This window comes from Tinamus guttatus, unplaced genomic scaffold (assembly GCF_059628265.1).
Source record: "Tinamus guttatus ecotype Peru unplaced genomic scaffold, ASM5962826v1 Tinamus_guttatus_pri_ptg000203l, whole genome shotgun sequence".
Lineage (NCBI taxonomy): Eukaryota > Metazoa > Chordata > Aves > Tinamiformes > Tinamidae > Tinamus > Tinamus guttatus.
This window is the reverse complement of record NW_028288737.1, coordinates 1,841,824-1,861,731: the sequence shown is the minus strand read 5'-3', so window position 1 is coordinate 1,861,731 and position 19,908 is coordinate 1,841,824. Positions and strand designations below refer to the sequence as shown.

The 19,908-nt window shown below is 46.3% G+C and overlaps 1 protein-coding gene across 2 annotated transcripts in view; it reads left to right on the top strand.

Moving 5' to 3' along the window:
- Positions 1 to 19,908, top strand: part of MTCL1 (microtubule crosslinking factor 1) — a 96,745-nt gene that overhangs the window by 27,969 nt on the left and 48,868 nt on the right. For both annotated transcript variants that reach the window (XM_088524068.1, XM_088524067.1), the window contains exon 4: positions 19,349 to 19,408. In XM_088524068.1, the coding sequence (XP_088380194.1) occupies positions 19,349 to 19,408 (60 nt within the window). The remainder of the gene's footprint in view (positions 1 to 19,348; positions 19,409 to 19,908) is intronic.

Sequence of the window (19,908 nt, the reverse complement as noted above, 5' to 3'; positions counted from 1 at the left end):
GGGGGCCCCCCTCGGCACCCCGTGTTTGGTGCCAGTCTCCAGGAGGTGACAGGGGCAAACACGGTGCCAGGGAGCCCAGCGCAGCCCAGCTGGTGACGTCTCTTGCGAGGAGGATCCAGCATCGCGGTGAACTCCGTGTAGAGATACTTGTAATCCTTCTTTTTGATGATGAAAATGTATGCAAAGAATACCCTCTGAGTTTCTACCTCTTCTGGACAGGGATTATATGCAATTTATTAGGCCTCTCTTTACATTTGTGAGTCTAATGCAGGAAAAGCATGAGTAATAAATATGATGAAGGCACGCAGGAGTTGTTATCATACAGGTGGAAAGTGAGAGGAAAGAATTAGCCAAAACAAGATGTATTGGACAAAACTAGGTGTATAAACTGATGGGGAAATGAGAAGTGGGCAAGAATTAATCCCATGCTGCCACAGTACTACTTAGGAAATATAACACTGAAGATTTGGGAATTTTTACTACATCTTCATTAATTGTCATTCTGCCTTTCAAACTACCTTCTGAGGCAAATGGAAGAAGGACCAGTGCTATTTTTCCAGCAGCTTGGATGCTCACATGGCCAGGGCTGCAGTGGAGCAAATAATAACTCTGAACGGAGAGTTGGCAGCAACATTTCCTTCTGCTGGTGCTGCCTTCTGAAATACTGCTTCCCTAGCAGAGGGCCCTGCAAGAAACAGCCCTGGGCTTCTTCCTGCACCCTGGATCTGTTGAAGAAGATGGAGCTGGGGTGCTGTCTGCACCCCAAAACAGCCACAATCCCAGGCTGGAATTGCTTTTCTCTCTGCCACTTGGGAACTCAGAGACCAGGGCAGGCTTGAAATGAATCTGCTGCCCCTTGCTGTGGATTGGGGGATTGAATTGGGTGTCCTCGCTCACCGGTGTGAAAGAGTAGGGGGTGGCGTGGACCGCCTGGGGTCTCAGGGCTGCTGCGTGTGAGGTGGCGGGGTCTTCACGAAAAGCTCAAGAGGCAGAAAAATTGAAAGTTTGAGCTTTTATGAAGGCTGGTGAGTCAATATCCAAGGGCACCAAATATCAGAGAATTTCCAGTATCAGACCTAGGTTTTTTTGACCTATAGGTCACTACTGAGTGCTTGGACACCAAACACCAGAAGTGTTTGAAGGTGATGGAAAAGGCATTTTGTGTTTGTACCTCCTAAGTTCTTGAGCGCGGTGAGTTTGCTGAGCACAGGATAGTCCTTACTGTACTGTGGCACCAACCCCTAGGCACGTCCAAGTGAGGCAGGGGGTGTATTGCCAGCTGGGAAAAGGCTGGCAACATTTGCAATCTCTGCCATCCAGTTATTCCCCTTTAACTCAGCTGTGGCACTGTTCTCCCAACACACTCTGCCTCTTAGTTAGGAATGATAAACTTCATCTCCAAACTAACAAGTTTCCTGTTGGCCTCCTGCACGTTGACAACAGTAACTTCAAAAGTTGGTTTCTGTCTCTGATTCTTTCATTTACTTTCAAAGTTCTGGTAGGGATTTTTCCAGGCATTTTCCAGAATGTTGTGCATATATCACGTATGTTAAAATTAGCAGTCCTGTAGTTGTGGTTTAAACAAATTATTGAGCTTTGATTCCAAAATTCAAAGCTAAATTAAGGAAATCCCTCTCCCAAAAGAACAGAATCAAGTAATTCCAAGCCTAAAGCGCATGCAAGGGCCTGGCCAGGAAGCAGAAGGAGCAGTTCAGCCTGCACTGCTGAGTAACAGCGTAGACCGCATCAGGGTGGCTTTTCCCTTATGTGCCAGGGAACATCACACTCACCAGCATGGAAGTATCCACAATATAATCCCAACCACATCAGACTTTCACTTGCCTCGAGAAGTCTCTCAGCTGTTTGAGGCAGGAGTTTACCAAGGCGTGAACATGTTAGTCATATGTATCTTTGCATTTCATCCTTGCTATTTTAAGGCTGCTTCCCTTGATCCCTGTGAAGCTTAGCTCGTTTCAGGGCCCTACAGACTGTTCACCTGAGCAGCAGATTTCAAAGCGGCTTTTTATTTCTGTATCAGTACAGTTCTTAAAAACGAGGGCAGCCTCACGTCATAACTGCAGTTCTGCACATGGCCAAAAAAGTGCACCCGTGGCGTGTTGCTGCTGAGAAAAATGTGTCCTGCTGAAGCCCAGGCTTGGAGGATCTTTTGACACCGGGGATGCCCATGAAAGTCTCACGTACCCTGTCACTCATACATGGAGCTGAGGAAGCTCCTTGTGTCAGGTCTTCTTTCAGACTGGTGATATTCTGCCTGTGATGACAACTTGTGAAGAGAGACTCAGCAGCAACAATTCCTGGTTCCCTTTGTAAGCAGCCTCCTTCTGTGCTCAACTTTTATAATTTGAGGTGATTTTACTAGATCGCATTTTTTTTTCTGTCCAGAAAGTCAGAACCTTCAAAATGAGTTTTCCAGAACAATGTTTTGGAAACCGGCCTGTGACTTCCCTTCTTTGAATTCAATATTGGCCTCTCCTTTTTTTTTTTTTTTCCTTTCAGCGACTTTTCATTCCTAAAAACTTATGTTATGAGGTCATTTGCTGTGTGAGCACTAAATAGGTGAATCTACTTACAATGTATTAATGTCGAAATGAAGATGTTCGAGTGAAATTGAGTACACTGTGGGCTGTAATAGGGGAGAACCTATGCTCTTATTCAGCTCTATAAATAAAATATGCAGATGCAGGATGCGTAGAATATACAGATGCAGTGAATTTCATGCCCATATGGGTTCATCTGTGGAGATACATAAACCATGTCAAAATAAGAGAATAAGTATAAGGGCTGTCTAGGGCACCGTCTTTTTCCCTATGCTTATTTTTCCCACTCATTTTCGGCAAGCGAGCCTGCAGTATTTGGTATCTCGTCTTCCTAAATAGACAATCTGCAAACTGGCTGAGCTTTACACCATCCTAAAATTGCTTCCATCTGTATCCCATAATAATGCTATGTCCCTTCAGGCAGTAGCCTGTAGTTTGCATGGCAGTCCAGAAAAGAGAGTTTCTTCCCTTCGGCTCTCTTGTGGCCTTCCCACCATGGACAATGTTCAAATATTCTCCTTTCATGATTGTAAGAGTAGCCAGTTTTTGTGCCCAGTTTTCCCGTATTAGGTTACTTGGCTTCTTCCACCTAGCATTGCTCCATTTAATTTTTCCATTTTGTGAAGTGTAGCTTTTTTATAACATTATCCTCCATGTTCCTGGGTTAGTCGCTCTCAGATGAAATAAGACTTAGCCAGTGTGGGGGCAGATGCCTGTGAGTAACTAAGCTGTCTTTAATCCTCCCTCCTGGGTCACATTGCTGTCGGTGTAGTTTGAGCTCATCATTTAGTAAAAAAATTAAATTGGCATGTTGTTTAATGTCCCCAGAAGGAACTACTTGGAGTAGAGCTGCTGAGATATACTTTGGGTTATTGTGAAGATTTTGTTAGGCCTTTATTCCTCCTCTCTTAGATTGTAAAACCAGAAATATGTGTCCTGTCATTTGATGCACACATACCTGGAGCTCTTTTCTTAGAGGAGCAGGAAAATCTGCTCTATCAATTATCTCTGAAAAGCTCTTTTTGGAAAAAGTCATCCCAATCATTCCAGCAGCGCTCCAGCATAAGTAGCATATTTATAGCTTGCAGTATTGCAGCCGTTTATGCCTTCAGCTGCATTTTCAGTGCATAGAAAGACAATAACAAGTAAAAGAAAAGTCTGTGTAGGACGTACATTTTCCCAGGTCTGTTCAAACAAAAATGTTTTTTTCAAGATCCCTCTCAACAAAGCAGCTTTCTGGAAACAGTTGTCTCAAGTACCTTTAGAAACAAGTAGATATATTCAAGGTGCTTTAGACAAAGAGCAAAATAAGCAAGAGTTATTTAAGTGTTATTCACCGTGAGAACACAAGTTCGTTTCAGCTTTGCTACTTCTGGCAGTTCCCATTTAGGTGTTTTATGTTGCTTGATGAGAGAAAAGTTGGGAATACTCTTAACTTTATGCAGTGCTTTAGCTCTCAGTCCCAGCTGTACAAAACAGGGGTGACCAGCTGCTTCCTTCTTATACGTGGGTCGGATCCAGCTTCCTGGTCTCGGACCAGGAACATCTCGGTGTGAAGCGTCCGGGGATGCCTCTCGCTACGAGCTGCGCGCTCCTGTGAGAGCCCCTTTACGACAACAGCGTTGCCTTTTCAAGCCTGAACATCAGGAAATGCTGCTGCTGGCAAAGCTCCTCAGCAAAGTCTGTGTATTTGGGGGAAATGTTTGCCTCATAGAAGTCCAAATTTAAGTCCAAATCCAGTGTTCTTTATTTGCTGGCTGGCTTACAATCATATACAAAGGTCTGGGCTCAGGTCAGATTAAAATTTATTCAAAAGAGGTTGGAGAGAGACCATCCAGTTCTACGCTTTCATCCTAAAAAGCAGGTGAAGCCTTCCCCGACATCACCCCTGAGGTCTGAATCGGGCCGTGCGTGCTGATCTGAGCCCACAGATCAAAGGAAGTGTAAATACGAAACCACTCATGCGCCTCAGGCCACATTTTGCAATTCAGTGTGGTCCATTTTTTACATTGCAGAATATTCACATTTGCTAGAGGCGCATAGCCACTGGCTAGCTGCTAATACTTAGGATTGTAATGGCATGTCTTGAAAAAAAAAAAAAGATAAAGTCTTCAAAGCCTTGAAAGGGCCACAGACTTCATGCTGAGGACCAAAGCTGGTCTGTAGCTGGTAATAGTATATAGGAGACTTCCTCTCTCAGACAGGCTGTCCTTTAATAACTCAGCACAAGGTTTCTTATGCACTCCGCTGGAGCAGCTGGTGGCAGCTGCCGTGGGGACATCCTACTGAAAGATGGATGGACCACTTGGTTGGCCTGTGTATCCTCTCCTTACCTTTCTGCTAAAGCAGTGCTCACATCTACAGGCATTCAAGGACAGTTTCCTGTCCTGAAATGGACTTATTTCTGCTAGAGGCATAAATCGGTTGAGAAAGACCAGGGAGAGTCTGTCTCAGATTACGCATTTATGACAAGCTTTTGCTGACAGAGAGCTTTTTCTTTGCTTTTTCTCATTAGTGTCCATCACTGCTTTTGTTGTTGTTGTTTGTGGTAGGAGAATGATCCATATGAAGAATTCAATATTGGCCACTCCTTTTGTAGCTGTGGCCATAGTTTTCTTTAAATGACTGTAATTATCACTAGTAACACTTGGTTGTAGTGGGACTTACAGGCTTGACCAGCTTTCATCTTTTCTCTGTTAAGGGCATGGTACTTTTTTTATATTTCTGTTTGCTAGGACAGCAACAGTTATCCTTGTTGCTATTTTTTCATTTTTTGACAATTGCTGCCATTAAAATTAGATTATATTACTTTAAAATACTATGGCCAGCGGTAGAAAAAGCTGTCTGGGGGGAAAAGGAAATGCCAGCATAAATAGCTAATTTGCACTGGGAAGAAAGACAGATGGTTTGGGTCATTAGCAGCAGTCGCCTGAGATGTCCTCTCCCGCGTTTCCTTCATGCCCTGGCTGCGCTCCGTAGCTCCGCACTGCTCTGTAGCTCCATGTGGGGAGCCACGTGCTGCCCATGAGGAGCTTTGCAGTGCTCTGGGGAACGCACCGTGCGAGCTGCCGTGAGGCTGCGGTCAGTGCACCCTGAGCTGGGCCGCCCCCTGAGGTGGGTGTCCAGCAGGAACCTCCAGGGCCCAGGCGCCATGGGGCCGGCGTCAGGCCTTCATCCGCAGATAGGGCAAGGAGCGTGTTTTGCTCCTCTGATGTGGAGGCCACGTGGGGCGTCCCACCTGGAGCAGGGACTGTATTTCCCTACCAAACGACGGGCCTGAATAGCTAATGTGCTCTCTCGCTCTTGTGGAAGCGGCTCGGAAGAGCTGGCAGGGCCTGGAAGAACGAGTTCAGTTGTGGACTAGATCAGCAGCAGCCAGTGGGGAACGCTCAGCAGCCCAGTTAATTTCCGGTCAGGGTGTTATTTTCAGTTATAAAATGTTTTTAAGTGTTTATTGCCTCTCACTGGCAGTTCTCCCTGCCGTCGTGCCCCTCTTGCCCCTTCTTTGCTCTTAGGTTGAGCCTGTAACTGCAGCCTTCTTGGGGTCCTGCGTAGTGCCCGTTTCCAGAGGACAGAATTTCTGCCCTGGGCTGGACCTTCCCCGTGTGCTCGATTCCGCATGAAGGGCAGCACATTTTGGGAGGTGAGACCTTAACTCTCACAGCCCGTCCCCCTGGGATTTGGGCACCGCAAGCTCTTGGGAAGCCTCCCAAGAGGGGAGTTGCTGCTAATAAACGCGGCTCGAAATTCTTGGGCCTGAAGCAGCCTTTTTCTGGGCTCATGCCCAGAAGTGGAGGAGGACAAGGATGGTGTCCACAGGCACGAGTCTGCCTCACAGTTCCCTTGGCCTCGGCGTTTGTGGCTCCGCTGCGCCAAACTCAGCCAGTTCTGCCCTAGGGAAAAGGACTTTTCCCACCAGGGCCCCTTTGCCTCTCTGCACAAACCAGTGCCAGCGGCAGCCTCCTTTAATGAACTCAAAGCACTTCCCGCCTTGGAAAATCTTTGTCTTTTGTCAGAGCTTAAAATAGGCAGCTCAGAGAGGCTCCTCCGCAGGGCTTCGGCTGAAAAGCAAACCTGGCCATTGGATTTTCCTGGGAATCTCCTTACCTTTACTGTAAATTTTCCCTCTCTCTTCTCTGTGCAACCTGCTTTGCTTTAGATCTCCACATGCAAGAAGACAACAGTATCAAATTAAGGAGGGGAGCAGACTTGCACATGCTTGTTTTAAAGGTATAAAACTACAACCTTTATGGTTTGACAGAGCTTTGAACGGGCTTTGTCCCTCCTGGAAGCAGCTGCATCACAGTTGGCTCCTGCCAGGTTGCACCTATTAACACCAGTGCTGAATTTGGCTCCTTTCCAGCAGAGCTGCCATAATGTGCAATGACATGTGTTTTCAGTGTGGGAGAACATCAAAGAGAAATGAAGAATAAATTATGACTGCTATTTGTGTAACTGTGAAATCAGCTGAGGTACGTTTATTTGTAAAACCTGTCTGCTTTTTAAGTTGTGCCCAATTATGCACAGAGTTTAGTCAAGGTTAATGGGGAGAGTTTTTTTAAATTGGATGTAAGGTAATTGCATGATAGCTCTCATCTTTCAATTTCTGTTGTCTGAGCAATAATCAAGTGACTATAGCTATGGCTGTTATTCTGCATATAGTGTGCAGATATTTGCAAACTCAAAGTGCAAAGATTCATTCCTTGCAACAGCCCTGAGAGTTACAAACGTGGGCAGACCATGATCCAGAAATCGGGCAGTGCAGGAAATCCCTGCTGAAGTGGTGACTGGCAGGTAGCAGTTCTTGATTACCAAACCTGCACTGGTCATCTGTCTGTAAAACAAGAGAAATAGGCTTGTAAAGAAATCTAAATCACAACCTCTGTCACAGAATAATCTGCATGTTCTGCCCCAAAGTGGGCATTTTCATTCCGTTTTCTGTGTGACTGCTTGACATTTACAGCTGAATTTTCAGACTAAATATCTGAGAGCTCTGCTGACTGCGCACCCTCTCCAAGGCTCTGCAGGGAAGTCTGCATATTTCAGGGCTTGTTTGCTTCATAAACAACCGATTGTAAGTAAGAAGGGCAAGAATGCAACATTATTTTCTTTTTTTCTCTTCATTCAGCAACTTTTTACAGCTGGGCACAGAGAGCCAGCCCGCCTGCACAAATATCCCAGCATTGCAGGCTTGAAAACTTCTGCCATTCTTGTTCTGTTTGAACGAGTTGGTCCCTGAGCCTCTCCAGGGCTGGTTACTCCTTTCGGTGAGGGATGGTGCGGTGTGTGGAAAGGACAAGGAGACTCCAAGGGTTGTGGAGGTTCAGCTGGCTGCTCCGCTGTGGCACCCTGCCTGCCAGGAAAGCAGCAGAAGGATCCTAAGAAAATAAAATTGCAAACTTAAAAACTGCTGGAAGAGCTCAAAGTGTCAGCCTGTCTCTAGTTGGGTGCAGCCATTGGGCTGGATACTTTCATTTCCCACGAAACACCTCAAAAGTGCAGGATTTCCTATATTGAGATTGTTCCGTTTTCGTCTAGGAAGGGATGGAAGAGCCAAGCAAAAATGTCACCCCTTAGGTGACACTATTGTACAGTCGTGATTCAGAAAAGGACCGGTTGCTTTTTAGCCTCTGTTTTCATGATGGGCGGTTGAGGGGAAGAAAAAAAAAAAGCCTTTTGAATGGAAAGATTTGAATAGAAACATTCAAAGACCATAAAAGCCTATATGCATTTGCATTCATTGTTAAAACGCAGCCAGAAGGAAAATACTGCTGCTGCAGTTTAGTCCTGCTCTGGGCCCAGTCTAGTTTCCTGGGAACGTGCTGATGCCTTAGTGGTGGCAGAGAGACCCATGTCCCTGTATAGCAGGGGGGGACATCTGGCACCACCTCCAATATCCAACACTTTCGGATTTAAGGCCTTATAATTCTTGGGAAAATCAGTGCTTGCGTGGAGAACACTAGTTCAAGAAAAAAACTGCAAGAATAGCTGTTCATTCAAAGGAAGGCATTAAACATTGCTGTTTGAAATGCTTAATAGAAATACAATCAGCTGGTGGCCTGCAGTATTTTCAGCATACTTTTGCAGTCAGTAATTGCAAAGTTTTAGGAGTCTTTCCCATTCCCTGGCTCCGTATCCTGGGCTCGGTGCCTGGGTTCCTTGCAGAAACGGTCAAGTCATGCACAAGAGCCGCCTGACAGGCTCGAGGCCTAAATGCACCCTTACTAGGGAAAACAACGTAAGGCAGAGAGCAGTGGAGAGAAAGAAGGGCCTAAAGAAAAGAAGGAGGAGGGCTGGGACAAAGTCCATCCTGCAGAGCAGGCACACGAAGCCTGATAAGTGTGCTGAAAAATCGGGCCTGCCCAGCACAGGACTGAGCTTCTGCCACCCCGACCGAAGGGAGGTCAGCGGGATGCCGCCTTGCATTAGGATCTGCTACAAACCTGGGCTTTCCTTGCTCCTTGCCTTGTAGGAATAGCATGGATTATTGAATTTTGGCTGGCTTTTCTTTTTTTGCTTTGCTTTTTTTTGTTATTCTTTTTTGCCTTACTTGGCGATAATGAGTTTTTTATTTTATGTCTCAGTAGTGCTGAACAGTGTTCAGAAAATCCCTTTTTCAAGAAAATCCCTGCTGAGTCATTTGAAGGGGATGGGGACCCCACTTATTTCATCTTGCAGTATCTGCAACTCATTACTGGCGTCGTAGCACCAAGTACTACAGAGCATAAGTACTGCTGACAGGAGCTCAGTGACTAAAAGCAGGGTTAAAAAAAACATTTTTTAGGCATCATTATTAAGCGTGAGGAATTTTCACGTGGAATTGGAGGGGGATGGTTTTACCTATGCCTCATAGAACTGAAGGTTGCAACAAGCTTCCATCTGAGTTTTCACTGTAATGGTAAACTGCTGGGCTGAAACCTGTAATTTTTACATTGGCAGTGAAATGAACAGGCAGAGGACTCATCTAAAGGAGTTTCAGTTCCAAGGCATTAAAAATAATTATCTCAGAGTTTTTTGCTTTACTCGGGATCAAGTTTTGCTTGAAGTTCTTGGTTTCCTTCAAAGCACAAGCAGCTTTCTGAAGTTTTCCTGTGTAAATGAAAATGCTCTGAAAATTCTCCCTTGGATTATGTGCAAGAGGAAGGGAACATAATGCAGCCAGCTTGGGAAGCCGGGGGTTATCTGGGGCGGTGAGTCGGGGCTTTCCTGGCGCCAAGAGGGGCAAGAGGAGGCAGCCCGTGGGGCAGGACAGTGCAGTGGCTGCCTCCTTGTCCCACGTGCACATCACTGGCCTCTGCAGTGCAGTTGTCCTCCCAGACAGGCATGTGATACCTGTGTGTGCCGGGCTCCTCCCAGCTTTGTCCCTGTTCCTGCCTCTCCAGAAGCTGCAGCCTGAGCCCAGTGTTTCCTCCCAGGAGCTTGGAGTGGCAGGGCAGGAATAAAAAGAAACGGGAGGGTTGGAAGCGATGGTCAAGACCAGTTACTACCTGCTTCTGTTTTTATGAACTTTCTACCTCCCAATAACGGATTAGGGCCTCAAAGTCTGCTTGGATCTTGGAAAATCCTTGGGACTTCAAATTTTTCAAAGCAAAATAAAGTGCATCAAGGTTTCTAGAAACAGAAGAGAAATGTGTCAAGATGCATCTTAAAAAACTGCTGTTGCTTAAGATTTTCATCCCTAATCAGCAGCTGCATTTGAAGATCAGTCCCATAAAGCAGTTTTATTCCCCTTCCTTGTCTCTCATAGGGCAGAGCGTGAGCCCAGGTGTCCTGGCTCCAGTGAACCTGCTTTAGCACCCGTAGGAATTTTTCTGGAATAAAATGCAAACACAATGTGATTGTGTCCGTGGCAACATGTAAGTCGGGCTCCCAAGCAGCACAGCACAACCTCTTGCAGCAGCTCTGAGGGGTGTCTGGCCTAGTACGTGTGCAGTGCTGTCCTGTTGCTCCTCATATAGCTGCGGATCTGAGCAAAATCTCTGCACGCCAATTGCCTTGTGCTTGCACAGCAGCATTTTGTGGGTGCCCTACCTGAAAGACATGAAGGAGGTCGTATTTTCAATAGGGGATTTCTTGCAAATGCCACAAATTACTAGCCTTTGCAAGGGGCCAAATTAGGCAGTTCCTTTATCAGTAAATTTCTCTAGGAATCCTTAAAGTAGGGTTGGAATTAGAAAAGCAGGTGCTCGTGTCCTTATGCTGCCCATTGCCTTCTTGCTGTGCCATGCTCAGAGGGTGGGCAAAGGAAGAGTTGGCCTGGAAGGGTCTGCTCCGTCCAGCTGGCTTAGGACACATAAAGAAAGTATAAGCAATGGCTTATTAAAAAGAAGCAGCTTTCATAAGTGTCTTAATTAAAAGAAAAGAGGTGTATTAATTTATCATTGTCGTAGACGCTGTCACCTGAGAAGTACTGATGTTAACAGCCCCTGCAGGTCTGTGCCCGTCCGTTCACAGGGCTGTCTCTGTTCACTCGCACACACACATACTATTCACCAACACTAATCTCCTGCGCCCAAGCCAGGCTACATCCTGCTCCGCTCTTAGCTGCCGTGCGTCAGGTCACAAGGTGATCCATCAGTGCAGACACTTTCATTTTAGAATATAATGAGGAGTTTGTTTTTGCCAGGGGGGAAACGTCCTCCTCGGGATCGGTTGCCCTGACCAGCAGTAGAGAAACACTGTTTAGCTGGATGGTTTGGGATTTTTCCCTTTTGTTTTGTTTTGCTAGAGCAGCAGGATCTACAGGATCCTCAGGGAAACATAAGAGTGGCGGTGCTGGCTGGCAATATCTGGCACTTAGTCGTGTATAATATGATTAAATCCTGGTGATTTATAGTAAAAGTGTTTCCTTCCTTTTTTTTTTCTTAATGTCAGTAAGAATAATAAAAGGTACTTCCCCAGAATACTTCCCCAGCCTACAATGGCCAGCAGGTTCATGTCATTGCAACTTGACTCTTCCCAAGCATTTTGCAAAGCTTTCTGCACATGAAGAGATTCTTTGCAGCAGACAAATCGGATACAAAACATGTGAGGAGGCTCCTGCTCTGATGTACTTCAGCATGCCAAGTACCCAGAGAATAGAAGGACTTGTGAGTTAATGTCAGAAAATTGTATTTCAGAAGCTGAATTTCATATGAGCTTCAGAGGCCTCGTCTTTACCATGCAGCAACAGTAACAGCCCCTGCAAACGGGGTCAATAAGCTCTTGCTGATCGATAAGCTCAATTTGTGCATTTTGGACTGTGGTTCCAACCTTAGGACACCCCAGTTGCCACCAGCTTCCAGAGACCTGTGAAGTCTGTGGAGCTACTTCCTTATTCTCTTTCATTCTGCGTTTGAGATTGGATTTGCAGCAGCACAATCCAGTGGCGGACACTAGAACTGGGCACAATGATAGGATTAAAAAGCTGTGTATCTGTAATGTGTTTTAAGCTTCTTGTGTCTGCTTAACTATAAAAGTGCAAACAGGTACAAAAACAGCAGGATAAATTGTCAGAGAGGAGAGATTCTCCCCTATTAGGACTGCTGAAAGCATGGAGTAGATTCTCAAGAGACGTGATGAAACTCAGATATTTTCAATATGACTAAACAGAAGTTCAGGAATAAAATACAGCAAGAAGATGAAGCACAGGGCAAGGTAAAGCTGTGAACTTTGCCTAAAAGGCAAAGTCCACCTCCCACAGGCGTGAATCCCAATAACCAGCCAGCTGCTTGAGTAAAGGCTGTTGCCTTGGGTTATGAATAGCCCAAGCCCAGGAGGAGGAATAATAGTGAAGGATAAGCTAGGAACCTGCTTACATTAGGGTATCCTCAGAAAAATGCCTCACGCAGAATTACTTTGCTGTCTGCATTCAGGACCACTTTCATAACATGTTTGTGCACGTGGATTTTTGTTTCCTATAGGAACATGTGCCTGTTTGGGCTTGTCATGCTTCCTCCCAAGTGCGTCCGTGTGGAGCTATATTCATCTCATAGAGCTTGTGTCAGGATTCCTCCTGACACACTTTCATAGACTAGCTTTACTAAGTAGGGCGTTTGCAGTTATACTGGCTTTCCTAACTGACAATTTCTTCCCCTGATGACCATTTTCAACTGGAACTGCACCCACAGATGACCTAACACTTCTCCCCCGTCAGTAACCAGGGAACCCCGGTGCTCTTAAATCTGCTCCCCCTGGAGCCAAGTGGGCTAGAGCAGGAGCTGCCTCCGTTTCTTGTCACCCGCACTTGCCTTGGCCTGTGCTCCACAGCTTCTTAATTACAAATGCTAACTCTGGCTTGAATTTCTTTCCTACAAGTTGATAGCCTTGTCCCCGGATCAGAACTAAATTTATCTGTGCTTGAACTGTGGCTGTGGCTGTGCTGTGCTGTGCTGTGCTGAACTGAGCTGTGGCTCCCGTGGCTTGCTGAATATGGATGTCTTTCGGGTGACACACCACTTATCTGTAAACTGTTATATGCACTGAATGATGTATGGGAATGTGTGTTACAGGGAGAGATTATACGAGGTGCAAAAATGTCACCAGCGACTAGTGTGGATTTCTCATCTTTTTATTCTACTAGTGTGAAGAACAGAAACCTTTAGTCAGAGGACAGTGCCCTGGTGACTGTGAGATAATAGATGGGCAACCAAGGATTACAAAGACTATCATCTAGGGCACGTTCATCGAGGATGATCTCAGTTGACCTTTAATCTCTCAGCTTCTTTAGAATTTCATTTAATACTTTATAGAAACAGCAAGTTGGTGTAATCCAAGGGAGATCGAACATGCTTCTGTCTGCTCTTGGAAAAAAAATCTGTCTGCCCCACAACAGGAAAAGCAAAGAGCTCTTTCTCTGTATGCAGCTGGAGAACAGGTATCTGTTCCTGAGCATATATATAAGCACAAATATATATAAAACTACCTTCTTAGTTTTCTGCTGAAAAATTTATATTTATGCCCACAGCGGAGTGGCTGCGCTGCAGGAAACACCATGCTGGGTGTGCATCGATCGGTGCTAAACGCTCTGGTTTTGTCTTCCTTCGGGAACGTGATCTCCTAATCCTCTCTGCGCACACTACCTGTGGGGCAGGCCAGCTCATAAAACCCACCCTGGCCGCCTGCCCGGGGCCCGTGACACGGCAGCGCGGCGTTGGGTGCCATTCCTTGAGGAAAGATGTAGGATTTAGAGCGCTTCCCAGTGAAAGCGGAGAGGAGAGGGGAGCATTTCCCCTCCTGTTTGGTGCAGGTTGCATTTTCTGCGTTGTGCGATGCGGCAGCGTTGGTCGGAGCGACACTGATGGCAGAGCAGCTCTACCATGAAACCTGTTGTTTCATGGGGCTTGCTTTCACAGGAGAGAAAAGAGGGGAAAGGGGGTTTGTAAGGTCTTGCAAGCCTCCCCCAGGCCTGGCTCTCTCTCAGCTGGCGCCTTGCCGCTCCAGCACGCGGTGCTGGCTCTGGAGCAGCAGCAGGCCTCGCACACGTGTCCTTACACACGCTGCGGCCAGGCCGCAAAGTAGCGTCCCTGCTGGCAAGCCCAGCCAGGGCCGCTCCGTTTCTGCCCTTATGGGCTGCCTGGCACCGCGTTCGTGGGCTGGCTCCTGCGGTCCAAAACGAATTTGAAACTAACGTGTGAGAGCGGCACAGGGTGAAGGGCTGGGAAGGGCGCGTTTCCCCGTGGCACGTCAGGGTTTAGCAGGAGGGCAGAGAAGCGGGGCTGCTTCTCACTGACTTCACCTGTAAAGGAACCAAAGAAAGGGAGGTCTGGTCTCACAGTATCATAATTTTCTTTATATATCATAACACACAGCGCGTAATTTGGACACATGGCTTAACACAGTGTCACTTAGGGGGACTGTTTAAAATCCATTTTACTAGACTTAACACATAGATGAAGTATTTGGTCGGAAGCACAGAGGTAACGCCAGTTAGTGCTTGGGCTGCCTCTTGCAGGACCTCAGTTATTACATTAATAGCAGTTACTCCATCTCCATGCTGTAATTGTTTACCAATTATTGCTATAAAGGCAATTATTACATTAATAAAAAGGATTGCATTGCTTTAAGGTCCCCTTGCCAGCCTCTGCTGCCCAAATACGAAGTGAAATGCTCTCTTGTGAGCCAACACCACCCCAGCCCAGCTGTCTCCTGCCCCGACCTGACGAGAGCTGCAGACCCTGCTTGAAGACCATTGAAAAGCAGGAGTAACCTGCACCTTCCTTCCCGCAGCCCATCCCAGCCCTGTTGGACCCCCTTGCCTGTAAATACCGACCTCGGTGCTAGGGCTGCAGTGTCCATGCACATGCAAAGGGCACCATGAAGGCGGGAGAGATAACTGGTGCTGTGTGTGAGCTGCAAGAGGCAAAAAAAAAACCAAAAGAGGTGCGTCTAAAGCCCCTGTTCATAAGCCTCACAAAACAGAGTAATGAAGCGTTAGGGAAATTTAAGCTGGTGCTGAAAGCGAGTGGTCTCTGCTACTGCTTTTTCACTCAGAGGAGAGCTTTGCCCCTGAACCGTAATGCTTATGATGCTTCAGACATGGCTGGCTTTGCTGGGTCGTGTGAGTGATGAATATCACGGCATTTCGAGGTTTCTGGTAAATGAGGCACACATGGGAATGAGAGCAGATACAGATCGCTTGCGTCAAAGGCAGCTTTATCAGGGCTTGGTGAGATATCTCTTTCAAGGGCCTACAGCAATTGAGAAGCAATTAGGGTTTCATTGTGCTTCCCAGTTCGATTAAGCATCCCATAAGTACAGGCATGATCCCAGTGCAGAGGCATCGTGTGGTGCCAAAACAAAATTTTGGTGGATGCCCTGTCATCAGGAGCACCTTGGCTTTGCAAAGGGACATCCCGCCTTTAGAGATAGAGATGCTGCTGCAGACATGGGAGGCGCTTCCTTTTCCCCACATAGATGGGTGTCAGCAGCAGCAAGTGGTTTTCAGAAAGAGGCCAAAAGCTACCTGTCTTTCCTCCCTCCTAAGCAGCACATCTGCTTCATGCTCTTCCAGTGGGGTGTTTGTTAAAAAGAGCTTGTTTGTGGCCGGCTTTGCACAAAAGCTTTTGTCTTTATCGAGGAGGCCAGGCAGGCTGGGAGGGGGCTCTACAGGGGGATCTTGCACGCGGCCAGTACTGGGCCCTGGCAGGTTGAATGTGCAAAAACTTGAGGGGAAAAAAGAGGGAAACTGACTGCCATGCCCGTGGAGCCGCATATGCACCGAGGGAGAGTTTGCCGCTGAAGGAGCAAGGAGATCTCCTGGTTTTGCCATACTCTGCCATGACCCTCCCATGCTGTCCCACCCCAGCGCCAGGAAAAAACCTCCCGGGAGGTACTCCTGAATCAGGGTGGCAAACACTGCTCTGCATCACGGGGGGATAAGTGTGCCCTCCAAGCAGCAGGGGACCCATTTTTCTTCTCCTGCATTCTGGTGCCAAGCGGACCTGCTGTCATTCAAACCACTGGTGGACCTTGGAGTAAAACCGCTCTGCAGGAAGCCATCTGTTGGAAAGACTTCTGAATCAAGACTTTTGGAAAGACTTTTTGTACTCTATTGAACAAGAGGGTGCTTAGCAGCCATCAAGAAGTTGATTTTCACTGTGAAATGCCCCTGTGCAGCTCTGGGACTGTTTCCCTTAGACATAGTCCCAATCTGAAAGCAGCCCATTTAAACCACCAGTTTATTTGGAGCAAGCGTTTTTGGTCACTCTTGCATTTTTTGTTTGTTTGTTTTTAAAGTAATGTGAGCTCCTCTCCCAGGCAGTACTTCCTAATGAATGTGAACCGTAACTGTGATAATCCATTTCCAAGCCATCAGTCGTGCGTTGCCGTTGCACATGCAGCATTGCTTACGCAGCTCAAAAGCCACAGTGATGCTTGCGTGTAAATCCTTGCACACAGCAGTAGCAGTAACTGCCTTCAGAGCCAGATTTTCCGAGCCGGCCGCTCTGTTCCTAAGCTGCAAACATGGTCACTTCAATGCTAACTCCTTGACTGTGCAGATTCAGTTTGATCCGCGTATGATATCAGGCCCACACCTGCCTGTAGATGCCCAACTGCATCCAAAATGACTTGCTGTTATTGTAGCCATGAATAAAAAGACAGGCTGGCAGCTATTAGCAGCTGCTGCTCTCTTTTTTTTTTTTTTTTTTTTTTTTCAGTTCCTCCTCTACTGCCTCCTTTTGGCACCTGCAGTCTCATCTTTGCCACATAGTATGAAAACTTGGGACATTCCATGTGTTCACATTTATGACTACTCTCAGACTTCCCTTGCGGTGCTGACAGAACATCAGCTCTGTTGGCTGGTGTTTCACATCTAAGAGTAACCTGGTCCCACAGTGGTAAAATGGAGGTGTCCCTCTCGCGTAGAGGAGGTCACTGACATCATGAGTCTGGTAGCTCCTCCTGGTCATACCCTGCGCAGCCATGTGCTTGGTTTTGCTCTATAATCCACTGATATTTGCTCAATAAAGCACCCCCAAAGATCTTCCGTTCTCTCCCTAGTGAGAACAGAAGCTGAATCTCTGTATCATGGAAATGCAGAGCAGTCTTCCAGCCGAGCTCATCAGCAGGTTGTTCTCACACAGAACAAATAGGGCAGTATGAAGGTGTTTAAAGTGAGGCCCTATCTTTGCATTAGGTTAAGAACTTGTTTAGTTTGTACCTGTGAAATCCATTTTTTTGTTAAAAAGTGAGGAGTGGTACATACCAACTCGCAAAGCCAGATCCCTACCTGTTGTTTTTCTCATCTACTTCTGTTACCTAAACTTTATCTTGTATTATTTCTTATGATCGAGCAACGGCTTTATTACTTTCTGCCCGTGTGTTTTTACCACCTAGTTTCTCAAGGTATGTTTCTAAATGTAATGTTTTGGCCTGCAAAAGCGGTGCCAGGATTTGATGCAAGGATCAGTGGTTTGTTGCAGTAGTGCTTGGAGGCACCGCAGAAATTGGGAAGCTCAGCCCTGATTCTGAGAGCTTGCAAATTAAATGCAGCAACTAGCCAGCATCCTCTTGCTCGAGTTATTCTGGTGTGAATTCACAGGTAAAGTTGTATGAGGGCTAAGTTTGGGGGCTCCTGAATTGCAGGAACCCATCCTGCCCACCGGGAAATGGTGCTGCTATGCCTAGTCGCTGCTTCCAGTCACACATCTGCCTCCAGAGTAATGCTGTGCCGAGGGATAAAAAAAGGGAAAACACAGTGACTCTGCTTATTCTGGCTAAGCTTGTGTAATGGGTTTTCAGATGACGTTTTCAGTGTTTAAAAATCATTTTTCATTAAATTGTTTCAGTACCCAGAAAAAAAAAAAAAAAAAAAGATCGCCTTACCAAGAAAAAGCATTTCTCTTACTGAGCTTCATTAGTTATAGGAAATCACTGGATTAAAGTAGGGAGCAGATTAACAAAAATAAACTGTAGGAAGTCTTGCGCATATGGTGATGTGTATGAATGGCTTTTAACCACTTACTCGTGTGTTGCAAAGAGCAGAGGGACAGATTTGTCTTAGCGTGCCATAATTATAATTTATAGTAGCTCTGTAGCCGAAATAATTTTACCTTAATAGTCAGGTAAAGCCACAAAGCCACAGAGCTTCCACCGCTTTTGTTCGCCTTGCATGTTCCACTCCAAGCTGCCATCCTGGATTTGGACAGCGGATGAGAGGGGACAGAGCTGAGGAGCCGGATGCCTCTCCCTCCTTGCAGGAGCTCATGCTTTGCAAACCTTGTACTGCACCAGCTTCTTCAAACTGGGCTCAGGAGGAGAAGATTACGGTCTCGGTTACGCAGCTGTAAATGCCAGCTAAGTCCCGTAAGCACCTCGGGCAGCACGAGGTTAACACTGGTTGCTGAGGGCAGGATTTAGCCTGGCGGATGCTGCAGCTGGCCCCGCAGTGGGTGCCCTGGCCCTCGTGCAGCAAATATAAATAGAGGTTGCCATAATGTAATCTTGAAGCAAAGGGAAGAGGCCACAGTGTCAGATTGATCGTTAGGGGAGTATCATCCTTCAGGCTTTGTCTGCCCTTAGGGACTGAAAAATTAATATTTCCTCTGGAGTTTGCTGAAGTCTGCTGTGTTGGTTGTTGAAGTGGCAAGCGGACAGAATACTTTCTCTGTGCAAACGTGTTGCAAATCACTGCGGGTAGTGGTAGACAACAGTGGAATAAACCACTGTGAAAGGGATCTGGAGTTGGCAGAAAAGTTGAAAAGTTGCTTATAAAGTGATAAAAAGATTTAAAAAAAAAAGATTTGCAAGATTTGCAAAACTAATCTAATTTGCAAAATAAATTCAGATATGTAGAGAGAATGTTTTTGTACTTGGTCACTATCTGGGCTCCTCAGGCTGTTTGCCAGCAGTGATTAACCTGTAATGTTATGCCACATGACTTAAACATCCTTGACCTTCCCTTTTTCTATGTTGCCTCTCTCTGAGGTTTCCCAAATGTTTTTCACACCCAGTGGGAATAACATTCTTGGATGTCTGCCCTGGATTCATCAAGCATAAATCATTGCCCTGTTGAAAACAAAGTTTGCCCCCAAATCACAGTGGGCCGGAGGAGAATAAAACAGGAGTTTTGCCTCTGTGAACTTTTAACTAATTTTTATCCTTTTCTAGGGGGTATATTTTGTGCACTGAAAAATTCACGGAAAAGGCTCTGATCATTTCTTCTTTTTTGGGATTAATACAGATAACTGAATCACCATCTGTGCAGGAGAATATCATCCCTTTCTCCTCAGTTCACTTTCTAATGGTGATCTCAGATTTGCAGACTTTGTACTTAGGGTATCAATAACGCAGCTTTGCTTCTATTTCAGAGTTCCCTGAAGAGAAGAGGCAGCAGAGAAATTCACAAAGAAAAAAAGGCATTTACCCAGGTATGGTTTGCAAGAACATTTGATTATGAGCAAAATCACATGATAAAACATACAATTTTTTTAAATGGATATTTATAGGACCATCAGACACATTACCTAGAGTGCAATTAGGCCTTAGTTGGCTCAGACCTTCCAGAGCTAATGTAGAAGCAATTTAGGACACAAATTTGATCTCTCAGCCGTGCTGCTTCTCAGGTTCCTTGTACTTGCATCAGGAGGTTCACGCTGCAGGTTTCCTACAGGCAGGGAAAAATCACCTTGTCTCACAGAGTAATTGGATCACAGCTCGGGGACCAACTAAACTTGTACGCGGTGCCAAAGATCCTGGGCTAATGAAGGCCTTGGCACCGAGTGCAGTTCACCCATGGGAGCGGCGCCCGGGGTTTCTCCCCGCAGGCGCGGGCAGCGGGCAAGCACCAGGCACCCACTCCATCCCATACCCCAACTATCCATCCACTCCATCTCCCTCTGGACACCGATTTTATTGATATCCTCATTCT